Source organism: Eptatretus burgeri, chromosome 15, assembly GCF_056783735.1.
Source record: "Eptatretus burgeri isolate ZD-2024b chromosome 15, Ebu_testis_v1, whole genome shotgun sequence".
NCBI classification, from domain to species: domain Eukaryota; kingdom Metazoa; phylum Chordata; class Myxini; order Myxiniformes; family Myxinidae; genus Eptatretus; species Eptatretus burgeri.
This window is the reverse complement of record NC_140975.1, coordinates 17,118,926-17,145,244: the sequence shown is the minus strand read 5'-3', so window position 1 is coordinate 17,145,244 and position 26,319 is coordinate 17,118,926. Positions and strand designations below refer to the sequence as shown.

At 44.7% G+C, this 26,319-nt stretch overlaps 2 protein-coding genes across 2 annotated transcripts; one reads left to right on the top strand and one right to left on the bottom strand.

Moving 5' to 3' along the window:
* Positions 1–5,237: 5,237 nt before the first annotated feature.
* On the top strand, positions 5,238–8,048 carry LOC147011642 (glutamate receptor ionotropic, kainate 2-like). The gene is made up of 3 exons (XM_085857640.1): positions 5,238–5,685; positions 6,281–6,460; positions 6,836–8,048. The coding sequence occupies exons 1-3, from the start codon at positions 5,416–5,418 to the stop codon at positions 7,886–7,888; spliced, it is 1,503 nt and encodes a 500-aa protein (XP_085713766.1). The 5' UTR covers positions 5,238–5,415; the 3' UTR covers positions 7,889–8,048.
* Positions 8,049–11,986: 3,938 nt separating this feature from the next.
* On the bottom strand, positions 11,987–24,132 carry LDLRAP1 (low density lipoprotein receptor adaptor protein 1). The gene is made up of 9 exons (XM_085856048.1): positions 23,887–24,132; positions 19,246–19,388; positions 19,023–19,135; positions 14,682–14,796; positions 14,465–14,537; positions 14,235–14,303; positions 13,934–14,067; positions 13,775–13,809; positions 11,987–13,490 (listed from the first exon to the last, which is right to left on the bottom strand). Exons 1-9 carry the CDS (start codon positions 23,966–23,968, stop codon positions 13,346–13,348), a joined length of 909 nt encoding a protein of 302 aa, XP_085712174.1. The 5' UTR covers positions 23,969–24,132; the 3' UTR covers positions 11,987–13,345.
* Positions 24,133–26,319: the final 2,187 nt, after the last annotated feature.

The window sequence follows — 26,319 nt, the reverse complement described above, 5'->3', positions numbered from 1 at the left end:
GGTCAGATAGTGTGAGAAGGAACAGAACCAATGCGACCATTTCATTTCTGCGTCAGTCGCGTTTGGGTCTGCGTCGAACCTCTCTGGTTTGTAGATCTTGTCCATCGTTGGTTGAGAGAGCCGAGAAAACCAAATGGAATAAATTGAAATGAAGACGAGAGAAGAACCTTCAGAGTTTAGGCTTTATTCCATTTGATTGAAGCCGCTTCTACGGGCACACCAGGAAATACAAACGCAGTATGGAGTACAAGCAGTAAGGTACACACGCGCAACTAATCACCGCAAAATAAATCAGTATTATATATCAATCAGTGTTCTCACCATTCAATGAGCACCAAGTGAGCCGGCGACATACAATGGCAATGCCCCAGGGACAAAACCCCGCGGCCGAGCCGACCCTCAGCTTTATCTCTTCTGTGCTCGAGCCGGGCATCACGTGGTCACACGTCACGACCTTCCATTCACCACACCATGTACACACCTTTATCTCGTTAGCACCTCTTCATAAACAACATTGCCGAGGAAATGGCGCTTATAAATAATAAAAATTGTCTCCATGTACACACCTTTATCTCGTTAGCACCTCTTCATAAACAACATTGCTGAGGAAACGGCGCTTCTTCTTTGTTTCCTCGTCCAGGGCAAGAATGCCCAGGCTTCTGGATCTGCCAACGTTTTGATAAATTATTAGTTTTAATGGCCAATTATTCAACTAGCGCCAACGTATTTTGCCTTTTTGCAATGTCGTCGCAAGGAAAAACACAAAGAGAAGAGAAGACAGAAAAAAAAAAAAAACGTTCGTGCAAAAAAAAAAAAAAATTACTTCCTGGTTCGGAGCATACCAGCTCACTGTGATGTTACCGAAATTTATACACCGTCTAATATGAAAACGATCATAACTTGGGGCATTGTGTTTATCTATAAGTGCGCATAAGAAATCAAGAAATTATTAGAACTAGCCGAAACCCCATCACAGACGGATTCCGTTCCATGAGCCCAATATGACAACCAGTGACGGTTCTTGTTCGAGCCGGATCCCAGTCGATGTACTCCATGGCCTTACCTAATGAGGCCGACAAAACGTCCTTGTACACGACATTTTTGGTGTACACTACTCCTTGTGAAGAAGTCCCCTGATTTGTGCACGTGTCTCCTTTGACTTACAAACACCGTGTCAAAACTTCTGACTCTCAACAACGCGACGTACAGTTGTCCGTGCGAAAAAAAACTGGAGATGGTAAGTATATTACCACTCCACGAAATGTTTGCTCTTGCGCCTGGTTAATGTGTCGACGACAGACGTAATGACGTCACGAATGACCGATGATGTCATGACGTCCTGACGCCTCTCAGCGGTGATGTCACACGTCGCCATGTAAACGAATGTAAAACGAAAAGTGTTTATTCTGCTTCAGAGTTGAAGTTTGACTATTGCCACGATGTGCGATGCACTCTTACAGGTACGAAGTTTCTTTCAGTCCAGGTCACAGTACCGAGAAAAACTTGACGCGACCGCTCGGAGGAACACAAAATTGGTCCTTCAGTATTAATATATAGACGAGCCGAAACCTCGTCACAGACGGATTCCGTTCATTCAACCACCCTCACCAGCTCAACCACACTCGAGGGACATGGACTGGACAGGGCATGCTTGCCCCCGCCTACTCATCCCCCGCCTCTGCCCCATCCCCCATCCCCCGCCTTCAATTTGCTTACCCCCCCGCACAAAAATTTAATTACCCCGGCCTCGCCTCTTCACTCCCCACCCCCCGTCTCTTAATTCCCCGCCCACTTACCCCCGGGCCCCCGCCCCTGTCCACCCCTCACACTCAATCCCGCCTCATTCACCCCAGCCCCCGCCCACTCACCCCCACCCCATTTCCCCCCATCTCCCGCTTTCAATTTGCTTACCCCCACCCAAAAATTTGCTTACCTTGTCCCCGTTTCTTCATCCCCCGCCCCCATCTCTTCACTCCCTGCACCCGTCTCTTCACTCCTTGCCCCCCGCCTCTTCACTCCCTGCCCCCGTCTCTTCATCCCCCGCCCCCGTCTCTTCACTCCTTGCCCTCCGCCTCTTCACTCCCTGCCCCCATCTCTTCACTCCCTGCCCCCGTCTCTTCACTCCTTGCCCCCCGCCTCTTCACTCCCTGCCCCCGTCTCTTCATCCCCCGCCCCCATCTCTTCATCCCCCGCCCCGTCTCTTCACTCCTTGCCCCCATCTCTTCACTCCTTGCCCCCGCCTCTTCACTCCCTGCCCCCGCCTCTTCACTCCCTGCCCCCGTCTCTTCATCCCCCGCCCCGTCTCTTCATCCCCCCGTCCCCGTCTCTTCACTCCTTGCCCCCGCCTCTTCACTCCTTGCCCCCGCCTCTTCACTCCCTGCCCCCGTCTCTTCATCTCCCGCCCCCGTCTCTTCACTCCTTGCCCCGCCTCTTCACTCCCTGCCCCCGTCTCTTCATCCCCCGCCCCCGCTTCTTCACTCCTCGCCCCCGTCTCAACGAAAAGTGTTTATTCTGCTTCAGAGTTGAAAGTTGACTATTGCCACTATGTGCGATGCACTCTTACAGGTACGAAGTTTCTTTCAGTCCAGGTCACAGTAGCGAGAAAAACGTGACGCGACCGCTAGGAGCACAAAATTGGTCCTTCAGTATTAATATATAGATACACGAAGTCATCACTATCCGGAAGTCCGTATGTTGTAACCCGTAATGGGGAACGCAGCTGAGGTTCCCTTCCCCCATCGGCCACACCCACGCAGCAACGTGTCTTGTCATTGGTTGGTAAATAAATGGCCATAACTTGGGAAGCACTTGTCCGATTCATATCAAACCTTGAAAAGGCACATCCTCTGGTCCCCAGCAATATACCTGGTAAGTTTCAATTAGATTGGACCAGTGGTTGTCGAGAAACAGCCGTCACAGACACACACACACACACACACACACATTGCTGGAATTATAGATAGATACTAGCAAATGCAACCTGTCACTTTGCTGACAGGGTTATTAAAGGGGGGGGGGAATAAGGGAAGAGAGAGGAAGGAGTAAGGGAAGAGGGGGGAGGGGAAAGAAGAGAGGAGAGGATGGGGGGAGAGGCCGGAGGGGGAGGAGAGGGGATGGAGGAGAGAGAGGACAGAGGTGGGAAAGAGGGGGATGGAGGAGAGAGAGGACAGAGGTGGGAAGGAGGGGGATGGAGGAGAGAGAGGACAGAGGTGGGAAGGAGGGGATGGAGGAGAGAGAGGACAGAGGTGGGGAGGAGGGGGATGGAGGAGAGAGAGGACGGAGGGGTCAGGAGAGAGGCTGGAGGGGGAGAGCAGAGGAGAGGATGGAGGGAGGGGGAAGGAGAGGACGGAGGAAATGGAGGGGGAGAATAGAGGGAGGGAGAGGAGAAGGAGAGGATGGAGGGAGGGAGAGGGAGGAGAGGTAGAGGATGGAGGGAGGAGAGGGAGAGGATGGAGGGAGGGGAGAGGAGAGGGTGAGGGTCAAACGGGTGGAAAAGGGATGGGGGGGAAGAGGGAGAGGAGTGAGGGATTCCGGCAGATGTGATGCCCACTTTATCATCCATCTGATAGACGGCACACACATTGATGAATCACCGTGCCTGTGAAACACCAGGATGATAGTTTATAGCTGGGTCAGGATTCAAACCTAAGCTACACAGAGCAGTCATGCATACCTCTCGGCTTTCCTGCCATGATATGGCGATTCATTATTTCATAACTAAACCATTTTTACTCATTGTGATCAAATAATTACCCTTGCCGAAGGAGAAGGTATAACATTTGGGTCGGTTTGTTTGCTTGTTTGTCTGTCTGTTTGTTTGTTTGTCCACACAGAACTTTCATATTTTTCTCTGCAACCGCTTGTTGGATTGAGGCAAAATTTTCACCATTGGTACGACGACTCATGTAGGATGTTTTAATTATAATTATGACGTCATAGGTCACTTCGTGTAGCAGCCATGTTGGAAAAAACGAAAAACTTTGGACCTTGTATCTCTGAAACCGCACCAAAGAAAAAAATTGAAACTTGGCACACTGCAAGTACTCATGGGAAATAAGTGTGATTTTTTTTATGTCATAGGTGCCTTTGTTATGATGTCATAATTACATATGTTGAACGATACATCTGATGAGTAAGAAAATTTTTGAAGGTCATCTCAGGATAAAGGGGTAACAAAAAAAAATTTGAAGATGTCATCGATCACATGATTTGGCAGCCATTTTGAATGTTTTTTTTAACCTTCAAAATTCTTCTTCTTTGAAGTGGCTGAACAGATCGAGGCGAAACTTGACTTGTGTGACTGCCTATCCATGAGGAACAAAAGGTTCACGTGTGATGTCATAGGTCACATGGTTTGGCAGCCATATTGGAATAACCCTAAAACCTATAAAATTCTTCTTCTCCAAAACAGCTGGACAGATCGAGGGAAAACTTCAAACAAATGTTCCGCAAGCCTTGGGTGTACAAGTTTGTGAAGGAATAATTGACAGGTCACATGGTTTGGCAGCCACATTGGATTGAAGAAAATATTAAATAACGTTTTCTCTCGAACTCCTTAATTAATCGACATGAAACTTCACAATTATGATCTAGTCATGATGGGGAATACATGTGTTAAATTTCAACCTGATTGGACACATGGTCTGACAGCCCAAATTATTTAATTTTTTCATCTGGGTTCTTTTTTATTTTTATGATGAACAGGCATTCGATAATATGAGTGAGGAAAACAAAAAATATATATCAAAAAAACTTAATCGTAAAGGAATCATTGTGGCCTGTTCCAAGTCAGGGCATGGTTGAGCAGGCCAAAAAACATGGTGGCTTCAGACCTCATCGAGGTTACCGTGGATACGCCTTCAGACCCCATCAAGAGCGGTGACCGAGGATGTGCTTGATAAAGGATATAATTAAATAAGGCCATTGATTATCTTCAAAAAGGGGTGTTTAAATTAACCCAAACACCCAATTTTCACTCCTGCACTTCCTTGGAGTTTTCTTCGCATGCATGCAAAGTTTTAGGCTGCTAGGTTTCATGGTTTTGGAGTTATGGAGGAGACACACTGACACACTGACTGATTGACCCACACACACAAACAAACACACACACACACACACACACACACTGACATTTATTAGTATATTGAGGAAGATATCATTTTGATTTATCCCTTATTTTGTAAATTTTCGCCCATTTTTATCTGCATTTAAATTGGTGTTCATACTTCTGTATCAATTTTCTTGACCACCGAGTTGGCTTGCGTTATTGTTGCATCAATCAACTTGTCTTTCCAGATGACGTGGTGTCGTCAGAATTATCATCATCAGGTACAGGATAATAATTGTCTTGTGAGCAGAATCTTTCTCACTCTCCTCTCTTACACCCTGTCTGACATGTAGACCAGTCTGGAAGGTATGACGGGTCATATACAATTCAATATTGAGGGATCAAGACTGAACATCACATTCATTGCATCAGAGATGCATCCCGATGGCTTAAAGCAGGCAAGTTACATTGATTGTCGTCAAAGCAACGATTGGATGTTTGACAAACTAATCCACCAATTTATCTTTCTTTTTGGACCCCAGGTTGGCTGCTGGTCTTCTGGACATGGATATACAAGAGGATTGACTTCTCCGAGCTATTTCTTCCCGAAGGAAACTTTTCGCATTCTGGCTCCAAAGGTAAGTTGGCACCGCCATTTTGTGCATGCATTTGAGTATTTGCTGCAACGACTTCCATTTTATAGTTGGATGAATGCAACAATATTAATCACATTTCAATATTGCATTCTGATTTAAGTTGATTTTCCATTTGATACTTCACTATCGAGGAATTTATCACTCACGGGTCTACTGCTGTCAATTACAGGCCAGAAAAGATTCTATAAAAAAAAAGTTTGGAAACATCCTACAACCCCTGATGTGTGCAGAAAGTTCAACCATGATACTGCCTTATGAAAGAAATAAACAGGTTAACACCCCTTTCAGAGAAGTCTATGTTTAACGATGGAATGCCCCCTATGGCATCACACTTGACTATAGTTTCAGCCAGATTTGATTCCATCAAAAAGAGCAAGCACTGAAAAAGACATTTCTAAACTGAGTATGCTTCCAACTACACGATCCTTATGTGGGGGGGGGGGGGGGTCTGAGACCTGCATCGGTATCTCAAGTGCTGGTTGGGAATCAGGTTTGGCCTTTAAAGAGTAAATTATTTGGAGTTTTTGAAGTATCACCCTGTTACATGAACTTGAGTCCTGCTGTGGTTCTGTTCCAGGTTCCCGGGTTTGTGTGGTATGACGATGATGTCTCATTAGCCAACGGCTTCCTTGTGGATGTTCTCAATCAGCTGGCTAACAAACTTGAGTTCAACTATACACTGTTACCAATAAATACATCCATGACAAATGACTCAATCAGATTGTGGGAGATTGAAGAAAGCCTTGTCAACAACACGGTAAGCGAGAGAGAGAGAGAGACCGAGAGAGAGAGACCGAGAGAGAGAGACCGAGAGAGAGAGACCGAGAGAGAGAGAGAGACCGAGAGAGAGAGAGAGAGAGAGAGAGAGAGAGAGAGAGAGAGAGAGAGAGAGAGAGAGAGAGACCGAGACCGAGACCGAGACCGAGACCGAGACCGAGACCGAGACCGAGACCGAGACCGAGACCGAGACCGAGACCGAGACCGAGACCGAGACCGAGACAGAGAGAGATGAAGGAATGAAGAGTGATTATGGGGGTGGGGTGATGCATTACAATGGCTTTCAACACAACCACAACCAACACTATTATTGCTGCACAAACAAATTGATCTCCATGTGAGTTTTCCTTTTCAGGCAGAGTTTGCCCTCTTTGGATATCCATACACCCTTTCAAAGACCAAGTTGGAACTCTCAGAGCCAGTGTTTGAAAATGGATACCACATCATCATGAGTGGAAAGGAGATTCCCCAGACACGACTCTTTCAGTTTTTGGAACCTCTCAACACCTTGCTGTGGGTTTCCATGCTTTCCGTTTGTTCGGGAGTTGGGATTGTGCTCGCAATAATTGCACGGTTGCACCCCGACGAGTGGTACCACTTGGCGCAGCGGAACATCGTCTCGAAAGAGGACGGGGAGAGATTCAGTTTGGTGAACAGTCTGTGGTTCGCGTTCTCCAGCATGGTGGGACAGTGTGGCGACAGGCTACCGTTGTCAATGGCAGGAAAGATCATTGCATATGCTTGGTGGTTTTTCGTCCTGGTTGCCTGTTCCACCTACACAGCTAATCTAGCAGCTTTCTTCACAGCAAGTGGCTCAGTCAACATCCAGTCATTAAAGGACTTGGCTCGTCGTACGGATATCCGCTACGGAACTTATTCCGGTTACCATCTGGTAAACCTCCTGCAAAGCTCATCCAGAGACCCCTACAGCACCGTATGGAGATCCATAATGAACAACAGGACGTTGGTAGAAACTGCCGAACGGGGCTTAAGTTTTGCCGAAAAAGAGCAATACATATTCATTGGGGACATGTCTGCAGTGTATTCGGCCAAAAAGAACAAATGTGACCTCATCGTGTCCGATAGGCCTATGTTCCGTCACCTTCTCCATCTACCTTTCCGCCCACACTTCCCTCACTTCGCATCCATCTCAGACATGATTGTTACCCTCGATAATTCTGGAATGCTGGCAGAGATAGAGCGCAAATGGTTTGCACAAGAGGGTCAGGAATGCCCAAACGGTGTGACTGAACAACAGCAAATCAGCATGAAGGATTTCAAAGGTGTGTTCATTTTCCTCATCATTGGCATAGCTATTGCTAGCTTTGTTGGTTATCTGGAATGCCTGTGGTTCCGGTTTAAGAATAACTCTGAAGGTGAAAAGCTTAATTCAGACGAACAGCAGTGAAGTGTCAGCATGTACTTGCAAAGCACTTTTTTGGCTTTAATTCTGATGAAATATCCATCTTGTTCCATTATACTGAGGATACTGGTTTTCCCCATGGAACAAAAGCATGTTAACTTTTAGATGTAATGTCAACATTTAGAAAACAATCATGGAATTAAAACGATACAAGTCTTCAAAACTACAACCGATTAAGAACAATTATCTGAGCTTCCTGTCAATCTTTGAGTCACATATTGAACACCTGATCACAGTGACCATACTTCCACACATCTATATTTTTATCATGTCAATTTTCTTGTGGACGAAAGCTCATAGGGAAACTAGAATGGCATTTAGTGGGAGTGCATACCTCCACCAGGCTGAACAGTTTACGTTTTGTGTCCTCCTGATACTGATAGGCCAAATCTGCATCCGTACCTGAACCAAAATCTAATCAATTTATCCTCTTCAAACACTCAACCTGTCCACAACTTTGAGATATCCGACTCACAAAAAGACAGACAAACATACAGATAGGGGTGAAAACATAACCTCCTTCCATTATCAGTGGCCAAAGTACCAAATAGGCCTCAAGATATCGAGTTGAACATCAGGCCTGGCCACAATTAGCATAATTATCCATTTGTGAAAGGTTGGAACAAAGATACGAAAAGAAAACTTCCCAACCTGGTCCTTTAAATGTAATACGATACTAAAATGGACATGGATAGACTTTGAGTCATAGGTGGACCCAGTTCCAACTACTGAAACGCATATGAATAATTGGGAGCATTAATATAAAAGCATTAAGCCTCAATAATTCCACAACAGCATCAGAGTGTGCTAGCACACACTAATGTAGGGATGATGCAGGAAAAAAAATGTCAGTCCCACCCCAAACATACAAAAACTAAAGTTGGAGTACCTTCTCAAAAAAGTCACTTCAGCTACATATGGGAACCAACTTGGTTTGTTCAGCTGATTGTAGATGCAGGGATCACATTTCAGTACTCCAGACGATGGGAAAAGCAAAAAAACCCAAGATTGGTCAAAATGGGGAAACCTTCTTGTTCATAACAATTATAATAATAATCTTCAGACGGCATATTTCCAAGCTGCATCTCTCAACAGCAATGACTAGGACCATCTGACAGTTTTACTTGGTGCAACATCCTTTGCTATCGAGATTTTAATAGCTTGAAAGGATTTCAATAAAAATATGCAAAGCTGTATTGTTTTGTAAAGGAACAGAAAGGAATCAGAGGGGTGGGCAGGACTACGACTGTCAATGATGGGGTGGGGCTCACTCGACATTCACCCAAGGGCCAATGAGACCTAAATGAGTGTGGTTACCTGTGGAATATTATCAGAAAGCAGTAATGGACCATATATTTCTAAAAATAAAGAAATGAAAGTTTTAAAAAAGTAAAGAAATAAGTACTAAAAACTTTTTTTTAATGCAAAAGGATGGCAGGTTGTTTAACTCCAAAAAGTGTGTGGGGATGGTTGTCCTGAGAACAAGGTGGGGATGTTCACAAGAAATCATGTGAAACCATCACTACATCTTTGTTTGAATAATGGTTGTCCCTAGAAGACAGTCTTTTCTGGAGACAACCATTATTCAAATAAAGATGAAGGGATGGTTTCACATGACTTCTTGTAACCATCCCGACTTTGTTTACATCCATACCGACATCCATTTGCATTTTTATGCCTCCGCACCAAGGGTGCTGGAGGCATTATTTGAAATATAACTTGTTGCAATTGCTTGTGAATGCAAGATCAAACACAAACTGTAATGGTTGTGTACCACTTTCCAACCAAGCGAACGAGCTTCGCATGTAAGAGGGGTTGAAACAACTGTCCAAATTATTTTAATACCTTTAAAGAAGCAGGCTCTGTGTTGGGCGAACAATGGAAAACAGGTTGAGCGACCTATCTTAATTGTCAGGCTGATACTTTGGGAATCAACTCTCTTGCGAGTTTTCTTGCTCCGACAAGGTGTTGATACACAAAACCACAGCTTCTCATCATAGTTAACATACTTCGATGAACCTTTGGACTCCATTAATTGTTCTACCTGTCAAATCACACCTTCATGAAGACATTTTTCATTTTAGTGTTGGCATATTGCCCTGTTAAATTACACTTCAGCATGACCCTGCAAGAGTACGGTCTCAAGCCATTGACATTTTGTAAATGGCTCTTGAGCATAGGTGTTTGAAAGTTAACAATTTTTATACTGTAATCAATTTCTCTGGTCAGGTCAGGTATGGGAGCATGTGCCGGAACAGTGCGTTGCTGCATCCACTTTCCTCCAGAGGCCTCTGTCGAGCCATCCCCATCTCCTTAAGATGCCAATCAACCTGCTACAACCAGGAGTCGGTCATACTTTATTCATTGAAAGTTCATTTTTAAGAAGCACCAAAGCAGCCTTTAACTATAAATTTCAATCTACAAAATTCCAGATCAGGAAATCAGGACTGATGAAGAGCAAGCAATTGCACAATTCTATTGAAACTCATCGGGGTGATAGGATGGCTTAGAGGTACACACTCACTCGAAGCTGTCTCGGCAAGATTAGAATTCCGACCCCGCTATAAACTGGCATATCGGTGTTCTGTCAATGTGTGTGCTGTACCTCGAATGGACATTAAAACTCTGGTCCTATCTGTCAGCATTAGTTGGTGGAGGTTAAAGATCCCAGTGTCCTTCGAAGAATAGGCGAGTTATCGCTAGCAACATGAACATTACAAAATTCCTGCCCTAACCAGCGAGCACTCCATCAGCAACACAGCTATGTCCTCAGTTAATGATGCTACCTCACAGGCTTGTGCTGCATACAAACGAAAAATTGAGTTGTTGCCTTTAGCAAGCAGGACGTGGCCTCAACGTGTCATCTTTAAGCAAAGTAAAAATAAAAGTACTACATGCAACATCTACCACTAAAAATGCTATACAAAGATCAAAATAATTGATACTTTGTCCAATAAACCAGCAAATGCTCAGGTTGAACAAGTTCGATAGCAAGAGAATGTAGAGGTTTATATAAAGTGAACCAATTATTCCAAACAGCTTCTAATATTCATTTTTAGGACAGGATGTCAGAGGCATGCACGCTCACAGACTTGCCTGGGTTCACATAACGACCCAGCTAGAATTCACGTGTGCTGTCGGATGGACGTTAAATATTGCTGGGCATCAGAGGCAAACTTTTACCGGGCACCCAGATAAAATTAAATTCCTGCTGTGGCAGAAAAACCAAAAGCCAAACCACCGAGTATAACCGTTGCCAAGAAAAAGCTTCTGCTGTATTGAACATAAAATGAATATCTTTTTTGTAGCTCATTAAACAACTTGGACACAACCGATTGCTCAATGCACAGAAACCCCAAATAAAAAGTCCACCGGCACGTTATGGATGTGTAACATAGGTGCCAGATAAAAAGACTGGTGCAGGAATATGGTCCAAGCTTTTAAAACTGCCAAAAAGAGGAATAGGTGTGTCTGCATAAAATAGAGAACCTTGATCAACTCTAACCAAAAATAAATAAAACCCCAACCATGTGGGTTAGTGAAAGGCCTGAAGAGTTGGAGACTAGGATGTCATATTCACGATAACTCATGTTTGGAAGGAGGGGGTGGTAGGCAGAGTCATTATATTTGTTTAGCTCTGGAGCCACAAAAAAAAAAAAGCTAGATTTTATTTTATGCATCTCTTGGTGAAAGTAGAAGCACCTGTTCATATGTTACAACCAGACCACAGCAAGCACAAGGAACCCACCTCCTATTGACAGAGTCCAATTTACATTCAGGAACAGTATGATGGTTAACAATTTTGAAATTGCCACCGACATCCACCTGTTGAAGAGTTTAAGATTTGATTCAATTTCACTCGCTTTAGCAGGATAAAAGTGCCTGGTGAGCCAAACCGAGTGAATGTAAACAGAGCATGCATGAAAGGCTACATTTAGCATTCATGCCATTTTGAAAAGCATGCATGATCCTCACGAGAAACCAAGAGGCTTGCAAAGTAACTGAACATAAATACCACTAAAGTTTTGAATCGGAATCCATAATAGAAAACTTAGAGGTACAAGGACCAGACAAGAAGCTATGAACTCTGAAGTTTTCCTTTATTCAAAAAAAAAAAAAAAAGTCATATTGACTTAACTTCAAGCATCTGCACATCCTTAGAATGCCAAAACTGTTGCCAAGTTGAGAAACAAGGTGGAGTCCATTGGAGTTTAGGGGTAGGGATATACACTGGAATACCAAAAATCCTGGATTTGATGAAAGACAAAATGCCTACACAACCAGGAAATTACAAAAAAAAAAATAATAATAATAATAATAAAAAAACAACAACAACAATAAAACCCCAAAATAAGCAACAAGTGTACTTGTACCAGAAATCTACCTTGCCTCACCCAAAATGATATTTCTAAACTCCCTTGCACAAAAGCTTCCAATGTTAAATACAGAGTACATTTCTGCAGCAACAGAGCCAAGAGAATAAACAAACGGCAGAGCTGTAAAATAATAAGCCTTCAACACAATGTACAAAGGCATACATCATTTTCATGAACAGTCTGCACTTTTGAGCTCTTACGCAGACAGACTTGGCTTTCAGGAACATCCTGGATACAGAAGGCACTGGCAATCCGGAATCGGAGACCGTGAAAGGTTTTCTTTATAGCAACACTTATCGGTGGAAAGCAGCAAAAAAGTGTCAAATGGAAAAAGCAGTTTACATTTGCATGTGGACACAAAACATTAAAGCGATACCTTTCAAAGGCCAAGTCGATGCAGATAGACGTCGAAGCTACCCTCGATAAATGTGCAAAACGCAAGTCCACAACAACAAAAAATGTGTTTAAAACAAAAAATGATCGGTTCAACATTTGGGAAAAACCCAAAGTCCAGAGATCAAACTCAGGACTAGAGTTCGACCAAAGCAAACACCATGAAATTGTTTTCAACCAAAGTTTAACACTGAGACTTCCATGCAAGCACAAACCTGGTTAACCGAAAGATCGTGGAACCCCATTTCTGACAATTAACGAAGTTGACTTGCAAGCAAAGGAGAAAAATAAAAAAAACAGCTCAAGTTGGTGGAATGAGACATTTGGTAGGATACATGGAGTCCACTGCAGTTCAGACAAACTCGGTTGGCAAGTCAACATTAAGATGTGGTCCACAACTGAAGATGCGCACTGGCGTTCGTCTCCATATATAGTCTGCATCCAGTGATGCCACCTTCAAACAAGGAAGTTTGCACTCAAAACAGAACAGACTTGCATCCAGAAAAAAAAAAAAAGTAACATTGTCCCATCACTTTGGCTGTGTGAAACAAGAACCACTCAAGTGCATGGCCTGTGAAACGATTTTGGACAATTGGGGGAGGGGCGGTACAGGAGATCACGCTAAAGCTCCACACCAATGTGGAAAGGCACAGGGGTGAACAGAAAACTGCCCCTATAGACTGAAAAGATCCTTTTCATTCGGAGATTGTGGGTCCACAGGGTGGTCTCTTACGGGTGAAAGGTCATCCTCACTCTGGAGGTCTTGTGGACTCACACCAATGTCCAGGCATTGAGGGTTTGTACGCGAATGGGCCAACCTAGAGGGGGGAGGGGGAGCAAATGCACCAAAAACAATAAAATAAATAAATAAAGTCTGACAATTGAAAAACTGCAGTGGGGAGGGTAGTGATAAAAAAAATAAAAATAAGGTCCCAATCCCCAGTAATGCTCATTGTACAAAGGGCTTTGGACTTGTTCCAAACCACAGAGGTCACACTTGTCCACAAGAGCAAAAAACCAACAAATCCAGATTCTGCAAAAAAATGGCAACAGTTAAAAATGTTACCACGATGCATCGTTTACTCAGTCAGAAATTGCTTACCTGGCGAATGCTTCATCCAAATCATCATCGATGTCCTGCAATCAGTCAGGATGAAAACAAAGAACTGGCAATTGGTCACAGGCATTTAACAATCGCAAGAAGCACTTTACAAAACTCAAGAATGTGGAAGCAAACTGGTAACACCTGGGCCACACCTACCAAAACAGTATTGTTGCCAAGCGAGCCAGTCAACTGCAAGAAAGGGTTGCCAGATTGGACGAGCGGAGTAGCAGCCACGGTGTGGTCATCTAGGTCCAGCAGGGCCAATGGTGGTGAGCTTGGTACTGGAACCACTGCACACAAAAATTGTCAAAATCTAAATGCAAGACTTCCTGGTATTGTACCAGAAGTGGCAAAATTGGAAGTGTGTTGTCCAAAGAGCTTCGTCTCAATGTCCAACATGCTTTCATCCAACCATTTACTCAGCCATGATTGGTCATCAAGCAAATACAGAACCCACCATTTTCATTAACCTGGGCAGAAACAGCAATTTTAACCTTTTTCTTCTCTGCCTGATTTCGAGACTTTGCTGCAGAGAATGGTGTGGGGGTGGGAGGGTGGAGATGGGAGAAGACATTGCATCCACAATCAGGCAATCTGCTCATCAAGGATAAACAACTTTTCGAAGACTCCAAAAGTCATTTCAATCCTATGATTGAATACCACATCAGGGAGCATATCAAGATATACCTTCCTTTGCAGTTTGCCAAAACTCAAAGGCCACACGGAATGCCTGAGCCACCGTTAGCGTCACTGCCTGGGCCTGGTGGAGTAAAGACAAGTCCATTCATTTGAAAATTCTATCTTTAAAAATAAGAATAATAATATTTAAAAAAAATAATGCATCCACAAAATAGAGCACATGACTGACGAAGTCCAAGTAAATGGAAAACAGGTGTATACATACCACCTTCTTCTTGCAAGACAGGAAAGCGTGGCATTCCATCGTCTCACTCTGCGTGTTCTGTGCTACGTACGCAAACACCTTGTCATACACCTTATCGGCAGTGCAATACGAGATCCTGGAATAGTTTAAAACATTGAACACCTGGTTTGAAAGTGCAAAAAAACTGAAAGCACACTCAACCACCAAAGACACTTGCACAAGATAGTCGGTTGTCGCTATGGCCAATACTCGCACAGGAACGCAACCGACACCCGGACCATATTGAGGCTGCCATTTTCTGAGATGCGGCACATGCGTGGATTGGACTGCTCCAAACTCCACAGAGCGAGAGCTGGCAGTAACTACCAAATAAATAAAAATGGCTCAAGCAAATACACTACAGTTCAATTCGTGAACAGAGAAGATTTAACTTTTGAACCATTGAAAGTACAACTTCCATAAACACCTTCAACAGGTGTAACACAACTTGAAAGCATACACACACACACACACACACACACACACACACACACACACACACACACACACACACACACACACACACACACACACACACACACACACACACACACACACTTCTTCTTTCGGCTGCTCCCGTTAGGGGTCGCCACAGTGGATCATCCGTATGATCCGCATCGAGATTTGGCACAGGTTTTACACCAGATGCCCTTCCTGATGCAACCCTGGTCACCTCTTACGACACAGGGATATATGGTACACCTATTTTAACCAGGGCATACACCAGGCCCAGAACACTGGTACTCACTTCGTCGACCTTGGAAGGATGACAGGCTGAGTCAACCTCCTGGTGTGTATTAATTCAAGCGGCCAATAGGGCTTGAACTCGGGACCTTTTGGATCCCAAGCCGCTACCCAAACCACTACGCCAACACCAGGTGTGTATATATATATATATATATATATATATATATATATATATATATATATATATATATATATATATATATATATATATATATATATATATATATATATATATATATATATAAAAAATATTGTTGCGGTTCTCGGAATCGCATGCATACAACAGATAGGTGTCCTGAGACAATTATGCCAGTAATATACATGCAGATAGACCCCTTTCTTTTGTTTAGTGGGGAAACAAGGGAGTGTGTTGCAATGGTCTAATAGTTAGGATTATTAAATCATTTTCCCCTTTTATTTTCTCCCTACTCTTTTTCTTTTCTTTTCTGAGGTCAATCTGCCTGCTTGCCCCTCGTCTCGTCTACCTTAGCTGTGCATCAACCTCTACCCGAAACCAGACATGTGCGGTGAGTCACGCACGCTTTGGGCAGGGTGCGCCAACGTCTGCCCGAAACCAGACATATGCAGCGAGTCATGTACACTTTGGCATCCAGGAGGGCGGGCTGTGCCAGCATCTACCCGAAGCCCGGCCCAAGCTAGCAGACCACGTAGGGGTCGGAGCCAGTCGGAACGCCTGACTCTGGCGATGATGTTGGATTCGGCATGGCCCCTCCCCCGAGCTCCAAGTTCTAAAAAACACGGAGAAATCCTCCGTGTAAGTGTGTGTGTTCGGTGTCGGTGTCCTCATGCGGCGTGTTCCTGCTTCTCGACTCCGCCCACGTCTCGCCTCCTGTTCTTAGTCTCCGCCCACACGATCTCGACAAACCGCTTCCTGTTTGACTCCGCTCACAAGACCTCGAGGAACCACCTCATGTTCATCTCCGCCCACACGACCTCAACGAATCGCCTCCTGTTCCTTCTCTCCACCCACACGACATCAAACCACATCTTGCCTGGTCCCACCTACTGCTCCGCCCTTGCCCTCTGGACTCCACCCTTCTCCATCCAAGCTCCTCCTTCAGAACATGATCTCCACATGTGCGGCTGTGGCCAGAACAACGAGACTATTGTTGGGTACCACACCACAGAGGATCCCTCCCCTGAAACGCCCAGGTACCGTAAGCTATAACCTCAACTCCCCTGCCTCCCTGGCTGCAAAAGTAGTGTGTGTGTGTGTGTGTGTGTGTGTGTGTGTGTGTGTGTGTGTGTGTGTGTGTGTGTGTGTGTGTGTGTGTGTGTGTGTGTGTGTGTGTGTGTGTGTGTGTGTGTGTGTGTGTGTGTGTGTGTGTGTGTGTGTGTGTGTGTGTGTGTGTGTGTGTGTGTGTGTGTGTGTGTGTGTGTGTGTGTGTGTGTGTGTGTGTGTGTGTGTGTGTGTGTGTGTGTGTGTGTGTGTGTGTGTGTGTGTGTGTGTTGGTGCCTGTCTATTAAGTAAGCCTGAATATCCTTATTGTTCAGGCCCCCCTAACTAACGGACGCCAACGTTGTCAGATGGAATGAAAACCCGTCATTCTTGTTACAAAAACAGCTAAAATTGATGAAAAAGCGGCCGAAATTGAAACCAACACAGTAATTACGGTCGCAATAGCAAATATAACCGAAACCAACACGTTTATTCTACACGCAAGAACGGTCGTGACGGAAACAAGAAAGGAACAATCCCGAAATAGAACGGTGGGGAATGGAAGCAACATCGGTTATTTCCGTCGCGAAAGCGATTCATTCCGGTTACCAGAACGTGGAAAACATGGCGGCTTGAAAAGTTCTTGAAGTTATGGTAAGTTAACTTTAACGTAGTCTGCCTTGAATATATCATATCTGTTAATGAAAACCCGTTTGTGGTTCGGGATATTATACAAGCAGCGATACATGCGCCCTCTTGACTTAATGTGTGGCTGACATTTCGTGCAATTCGTGCTCCCATGCTGCAGCGATCAGTGACGATTGATCGTTTATATTTGCAAGAGGTAAAATTTGATAGTAATAATAAATCGCAAATTCCAATAAAATAACAAAGTTAATATGAAGTAAAAACTGTAAAAAGATCCCATACACGATCCCCTATATTGAACTGGGCCTACACAACTAGCGATCCTTCACTCGGGGGCTCGAAATACAGGCAAACCAAACATTATCATCACAACAAAATTCGGTTTAATAAATTGTTAAAACTACATCAGGTACTACCCACTATATATTATCTATATCACATTTATGTTCGAGGCACAAGCACGAAAAATTTACATACCGTAACAGGTCGTTCTACTGCATCCGCCATCTTGTTCGCACTACAGTAACCGGAATGAACCGCTTTTGTTTCGCTCTCGGACGTTTCGCGACGGAAATAACCAATCTTGCTTCCGTTCCCCACCAATCTATTTCGGGATTGTCCGTTCTTGTGTCCGTCACGACCGTTCTTGTGTGTAGAATAAACGTGTTGGTTTCCATTATATCTGCTATTGTGACCGTAATTACTGTGTTGGTTTCAATTTCGGCCGCTTTTTCATCAATTTTAGCTGTTTTTGTAACAAGAATGACGGGTTTTCATTCCGTCTGACAACGTTTGCATCCTTTTGTTCGGGGGGCCCGTTGTTGAGACTTAATAATCTCACGTCAAGTCTGCACTGTGTCTGCTTTAGTAAGTTGCTTGTATTATTTCCGCACCCCACACACCCCTCTCCTCTTTCCCTGCGTTACATACCCAATAAATCTTTGTTGTGCCACATACTTTTCCTCACTTACTGTTAATAAATAATTGTCATTTGGAATGTTCCCAGCTCACCATTGTCTTTTTCTCTCATTGCTCCAGCATGGTTCGAATCCAGGTTTAGCCGGGTCTTTATTCCCAATGGTCCGTTCCTTTGAGCCGGTACACGTCCTTGGCAGTGCCACTCGGCTGCATCCGATCCGGTAGAGTGATCCGGTTCGGACAAGGCGTAACAAGGGCGTGGTTCCCCGGTGGTTAAACCCGATTAGGTAACCCGATTAACCCCTAGGCGGGAGGATCCTAGGTCACACGGTTGAGTTATTGGCGTCCACGGTCGGTTAAGCGACCCGCCGCATCACGGAATTATCCGTGAGCGACGGCCTACAATTCCAGTGGGAATTGACAGAGCTTCCCCCACCTAGTGGTCTTTTCACCCAACCCCACAACTATGTGTACACAAGCTCAAATTGTTAAATAAATTAACAAACAAATAAATAGCCTAAACAGACACCAAAATGATAAAGAAACACGGAAGCGATGAAAGAAAACCTGGACATACCATCCCAACACGGCCCGTTCGTTTTGGCTTTGGCCAAGTTTCACAAATTTTGGCCAAGTTATTAATTGGTTTTTCTCCATATTCTCACAAGGTTTGTTGAAAATTGATGCCAAAGAAAAAAAAAAAGAAAAAAAAAATTATGACAGATACAACCCAGTCTCACTGCACGGGTGGACGAAATGCGGTGTTGAACCACCTTCTTCCAACTAATACGGCGTCACGTCGGTCACAGTACAGTGCAAACGGTATTTACCGAAAAATGGAAATGCTCTCGATAAGCTCATGAGACTCCAAATCCTGCAGCAAAATACCCTTCGGAGAAACAGTCAGCATCACTTTCCGAAGTTTCTTACTGCTGCCTTTGGCCTGAAAAAAAATAAATAAATAAAAAAACACAAAAAGGGACATTTTGGAATTAAACAAAAGCTTATAATGGAATATTGTACAGGATCAAATGGCTATCAAGTTTTCCTTACCATGACTACGATCCTTTTAACGGCCATTGCAGCCATGTCTTCTCCCTTTGGCTCCTCCACCAGTGTCATACCCAGGTATTTCAAGGAAAAGGCCATTCCTTCCAAAAGGGTCTCCTTTGTGTCCGTCCAGTTTTCAGGCAGTTCTGCAAGAGACCAAAAAGCAGGGTATATATATATATATATATATATATATATATATATATATATATATATATATATATATATATATATATATATATATATATATATATATATAATAATAAATAAATTCTAAAAATGCATGCACACACGCGAACAGCAGGAGAAATGGTAAACACCAAAAGCAAAGTGGAGGGAGAAGTTAGACGAACAAACGAGGGATACATAACGATTATGGTTAGGGGAGAATGTAAAGGGTGGACCATATGGCTGCACAAGCAAAATTTTGGGAGTGGTTTAACAGGTGTAGAAAAGATAATTGTTTTGGATGGGGGATGACCTCAGATGAAGAGCTGTCTTGAAGAAAGGGAGAGAAGAATGACATCAGTGTGGAAGTTGGTTCCAGAGGTGGGAAAAGAGGAATAAAAGAGTGGAGGTGAGCAGTGATTATAGATTTCAGGAGTTTCACTAAGAGGGGGTTGATGGTGGACTGCATGAGTCTTGCAGATACTTCAGATAATTGGGGGTGGAAAGGGGGGGGGGAAGGGGAGAGTGGATAAAATTTGTTTGTAGTCAAGAGCTCAGGTGTGCCCAGGAAGTACTTTGCACGATAGAGAATGCCAACTTTGAAATGTGGCTTGCCCAAGAGAGATCATGAGAGAGAGGGAGCGAGACCAAAGAGTTCAAGTGACTGAACCTCTTCAAGGGGATTGTTGAGAAAGTAGATGGAAGGGTTTGCAGAATGGCACAAGTTCTCAGGATTGAGACATGTTTCAATTATTTGACCAATTTGTTATTTTGTCAAGGACTGAGGAAAGGCAAGAGGCTGCAGCCAGTCTGAAGGATGATGGACATCACAGCAGCGTGTGGAGTCATCAGCAAAGAGATAGAATATTTTCCAGTCAGTAACATCATTGATGAATATTAGGAATAGGATGGGGCCAAGAACACTGCCTTGGGGTATTCCAGTCTTGACAAGGAGAGAGAAAAAAAAAGGGTTCCATTGAGAGCCACACGTTTTCTCCATCCATCGGGACCATACTCTGTGAAGAGCGTTGGTGCTGCCGAAGCAGTCTCCTGGATGGGTCACCACTCCGACACAGGATACCAGCAAGATGGTACTCATTTTTTTGCTGACCTTGGAAGGATTACAGGCCAAGTCAACCCCACCTGGTATCAATTCAACAGCCAAGCAGGATTTGAGCTCAGGACCCTCGGATCTCAAACCCACCACTCGAGCCATTAAGCAAACACTAGGCATACGTTTTCTCCAAGAGTGGAGGAAGTCAGGAGTCCAAGAGTGGAGTTGGCCTTGGATTCCATGGGCAGACAGTTTGCAGAGCAAGGCAGCATGCCAGACTATCAAAAGCTTGATAGTATATGTCCAGAGGCAGCCCTGATCTCAGGTTTGATATTGAGGGCCTCCACCATTGTTGGGAGAGTGGAAGCAGCATGTCCAAGGTAGTGACCAGGTCTGAATCCAAATTGATGATCTGAGATGAAGCTGTTGGAGAAAAGGAATGATTTTATGTCAACTACAATGATAGATTCCATGATGATTGGTCTGCAGTTAAAAGGGATTCGTTTTCGTACCTTCTTTATGTAATTGTGTGATGTTCGCTGATGACCAATTGTAAATGACAGGGTTCCCATCATGTGCTGCCTTGTTACTGTGCTGCCCCTATTACCAGTATACTGGTGCTCATTTCACTGACCTCAGAAAGATGACAGGCTGAATCAACCCCCTGGTGTTAATTCAGTGGAAACGGGACTCGAACTCAGGACCCTAGGATCCCAAGCCACCACCCTAACCGCTAAGCCAACACCAGGTGAATGACAGGGTGAAAAGGGCAGAGAGGAAGTGCAAGAGCAGCAGAGCACGTTTTTAAGACATGTGAGGCAATGCCGTCCGGTCCAGTTGTAGAGTCAGTCGAGGGTTTAAAGAAGCTTTCCCTCTTCTCAGGTGTAAGACAGAATCCAGGAGCAGTTGGGTAGGACTTGGAAGGGAGAGAAGGGGGGGGGGGGGAGAGAGAGAGACAGAGACACGAGATTTTGAGGCAATCACAGAATTGAGGCATTCGGCCTTCTCACGAGCAGAGTCGGCTGTGGGGTGCCATTTGAAGTGAGGAAAGGGATGGAAGGGTAGCATACTCCATCGACTGTTCTCCCAGAATGGCGAGAAATGCTGACTTTCACAAGCACATAAACAGATGATCCAATCGGGGGCAGAGGACAAGCAAGATACTGTACATTGGCAGGAAAGTTTGTCATCACCAAATCCAGAAGGAAAGATTTCCCATTGGCAGAAAACTGGGTGAGAAAGTTTACAGATAGTGAGACTCATGGAGAGACAGACATCATTGGCAGAAGTGTCATGGCTGGTGAGAGGTACAATCACCCAGCCAATTAGCATGGTGACAATAGAAGTCACCACATACGAGGAAGAGAGTGTTGGGTCGACGGTACAACACAGATAAACATTAGGTGGGAGTGGGGGGGGTGGCGGGAATAAAATATTTTTTTAAACAAAAAAAAAAATAAAAAATAAAAAAATTAAAAAAAAAAACATACACCACAGCAAGAGGTATTCATGGGGTTTTGGAAATGCAAGAGCAGTACACGAAGAGTGAGAAATTGAGTTTTTGATGTAAAGCACAACACGCAGCCAGGATGGGGTTCAGGTCGATCAAATTGGAGGAGACAATAACTTGCGACATCTAGTGGGAGGAAGGATCCAGTTAAACAGATGACGTCTGGTTTAAATCGGCATGCTCCAATTGAGATCTGTCAGGTTGGAACAGATGTGTAAGATCCACAGAGTTAGAGATGGGGGCAGAAGCTTTGTGAGAGTAGAGCAAGGGAGACTGAGTGTTGTGGGCATGGGACAGTTTGAGTGCATGTGTAGGGGGGGGGGGAGAGGGATTTGGAGGGTGAGTTTGAGATCATTTTGCAGTCAAACCTTCTTAAACCTAAAAGGGGAACCAACAATCATTACAAGTAACGTCTCAGACAACCAAACACCAAACCCACACCATGGGTACATCTCTTGGTTTACTCCAGATACACGAAAGGTTAATACTTGGAATGTTTCTCAATCTCAAAACCCGCACAAGATCTGGGGTGACATCAATACCCCGAGAAAGAAAACATGTCAACACAAAAGTTTTACATTAGCAACGACGACACTCGGTAGGGAACATACCTCCCTCCACCAGGCCAAACAGTCTACGTTTCGTCTCCCAATAGGCTGGATCTGGAGCCGGACCTGAATCAAAATCGACTTGGCTTGTTCTAGTCACCAAACCAACTCATCCACTAGTTTTCAAAACATCATGCCATTTCTCAATTATGAAATCATCTATCTATAATTCCAGCAGTGTGCGTGTGTGTGTGCGTGCGTGCGTGCGTGCGTGCGTGCGTGCGTGCGTGCGTGCGTGCGTGTGTGCGTGTGTGCGTGTGTGTGTGTGTGCGTGTGTGTGTGCGTGCGTGCGTGCGTGCGTGCGTGCGTGCGTGCGTGCGTGCGTGCGTGTGTGCGTGTGTGCGTGTGTGTGTGTGCCGTTTCTCGACAACCACTGGTCTGATCCAATTGAAACTTGCCAGGTATATTGCTGGGGACCTGAGGATGTGCCTTTTCAAGGTTTGATATTAATCGGACAAGTGGTTCCCAAGTTATGGCCATTTATTTACCAAACCAATGACAGGATACAGTGCTTTAAAGTCACAATTATTTTTTTCTTTTGCACATATGGGCACGCACTAGTTTAAACAAATTCTGGAATCCAGGTCTTCACCAATATCGAATAATCTCATCCTTGTCACACCCCCACCCTGCACACAAAGTTTAGTCTGAATCAATCCATAACCAAGATATCCTGCTCACAGACAAAACAAAACCTCAGTCCACCTGCAGTGGTGGAGCTTAAAATAATAATAATAATAATAATAATAATAAAAATCTAACGGATGACATGACAAGTTACCACTTTACCCATTGTTTAATCACAACCCCTGTTCAACAGAAACAGCAACTGAAGTGGCTGTTAAACAAGGTTGGAATTCAAAAGGCATCTCTTGAAGTTTAAGGTCTCGCCATTATTGGGTGGGAAGGAGTGGGGGGGGGGGGTAAAAGTGTTGACTCATGACATTTAGGGAAGAAACTCCCCCCCCCAAAAAAAAATCTATCGACTCTGGTTCAACTATTCTATAGAACTACACATGAGAGAAGGGGAAAAATAAATGAAGAAAGAAAAACTAGCCACACCCCCAAACTTCAATAACGTTTCATTGGTGAAAATAACACTAACACACACACACACACACACACACACACACACACACACACACACACACACACACACACACACACACACACACACACACACACACACACACACACACACACACACACACACACACACACACACACACACACACACACACACACACACACACACACACACACACACACGAAAATAAATAAATCTCCACCCGCCATTCACTTACTCGTATGGCGACTTCCACCCCATTGCTTCGCCTTGCTGGGCGTGCGAATGATGGCCCGACCCGCGGATTTCAACGCGTCCATGACGCTATGAAGGATTTAAATGGAAACAGAAGAACAGAAACCCTCGAGTTCGGTCTGCAAGATCACACGGCCAGACGCAACGAGTCGTGAAGGAGAGATCATACCGAAAGCGCTCTCACACCACACGGGAAGTTGTAGCCAAGTGGGCGTGGCGAACCGCCTCAGACGGGATAAATTATGCTAATGACTTGAGCGGACCAATGAGAACGCGCTCAAGCTGGGAACCTCATCAATACGTATACAGTGTTCTCCGCAAATCAAAAAGTAGAACATCCACTCATGCATATATTATGCTAATTTTGCACGGACTTGGGGGCTCGGGCTCGTGCACGTGTGTGCGTTTAAACGGCAGCAGCTACTTCGTTCAGCACGACACGTTTTTGAGATCGTTTTCGTTCCGATTCATTAATCGTTTCTTCGTTTTAATGTTTTGTATCTTCTTCTTCATCATCATCATCATCATCATCATCATCATCATCATCATCATCATCATCACTTGGTGGAAGTTTTGGAGAGGCCCTTGAACAGTTGTAATATTACATGAAATACATCTACTTCAATTGCTGCAGTGCCCTGTGTTCAATGGTGTTGCTCGAACGATGTACAAGATCGCACTGATCAGATTTCTCATCGAAGACCCACGTCGTGAGGCCACCGAGGCAGTTAAAGACCAGAAAGGACCTTGAATGGGGTTAATGGGTTGGTTGGGTTACATGCAGGTGCGCATGGTATATGCTCGTGGTCGCAGTAAGTGTGGGTTGGCGAGGTACATAATAACAGGTGGGTGAAGTGTATAAGCAGGTGGGTGAGGTGTATAAGCAGGTGGGCGAAGTGCATAAGCAGGTGGGGGCGAGGTGCATAAGCAGGTGGGGGCGAGGTGCATAAGCAGGTGGAGGCGAGGTGCATAAGCAGGTGGGTGAGGTGCATAAACAGGGGGGCGAGGTGCATAAGCAGGGGGGCCGAGGTGCATAAGCAGGTGGGGGCGAGGTGCATAAGCAGGGGGGGCCGAGGTGCATAAGCAGGGGGGCGAGGTGCATAAGCAGGTGGGCGGGGGTGCATAAGCAGGTGGATGGGATAGGCCGGTTGTATAAGCTATAGCGGTGGGCGTTGTTTGTCCGTGGCAGAAGAGAGTTAAGATGTACCAAATAAAGAGAAGTTCTCTGTACTATATTCACACCGTGCCTCTGGCTCAGTAAGTAAAACAAGAGGGTGTGTGTGACTCAGCACTGATACTGCTGTTGGTGTGTTTCCCCACTTTCCACTGTCGTTCGAGCTGTCCTCTCCTGTGATTTCGCTCTTCTCCATGAGCCTCGACTTACACAATAAATGTTGATGCACATTTTTTTCAGAGGGTAGTATCCTCGAAGTTGTGGGTTCAAATCCGGATAAAGGCAGAAGTTTTATAGGAATTAGGAAACCGTGTTTGTGTGTACAGAATTGCTGAATCGTCAATTTATTTAAATTTCAGACAGGTGGTCATGTGGCTGCTCCAGCTGGTGTGGTCCAACTCTTTTCACGAGTCGACGCTTAACGTCCTCATGGTAACTTGGGTTTGCTGCGAAAATGCTACTTAAAGGAAACGCTACCCAAAACCCATCAAACCGAAAAACTTTTGGTCTTGGTCTTGCCAATAGGTGGGGCTGCACCCAACAAAAGAACGCACCCTTCTGCCATCACCTCTCCGACCACCTGGGGACGCTCAAATCACGACATTGTTTTTAGTTTATTTACATTGACGGACAAGAAAGGGTTAATAAAGCAAAAGTAACATGGTCCGAATCCAATGCAGGATTGTGTTATGCATAAGACAAGTCACGTGTGACGGGATTAGATAGGTACGGCAAAGAAGAACACCACAACGCCATTTGATGTGACGGTGATTCGGTGAACAATGTCACCTCGATCTCACGATGTTAGGACGAGAGGGGTACAGAACAACAGCAATCCCATGACCGGCCACCTTAATGCCGTGACGTCATCCAGGATGGTGAATGCTTTGAGAAAAGTCAACTTCGTTTCCACCTCCTTTCTGGTCTTGCACTCTCTGACCTTTCCGTACCCTGTCCCCCGACCCCTCCCAGGTTTCTACAGGCACACTCGTCTTTCAGTAACTCCCTTCTGGTATAACTCCCAAAATCCAGACTCATTGCTCACCTCCACTCATTCGCTTTTGCTTTTTCCCACCTGTTGAGCCAACTTCTTCAGTCTCTTCAATGTCATTCTTCCCTCTGAGGCTTCAAGACCGCTGTTCCCCACGATCTCAGATAATCCACCATCCACAACCATGATCTCTTATACGCCCATAAACACACCCCAAGCTCAGATCTTTCCAAATTCCGAGTATTTCCTTC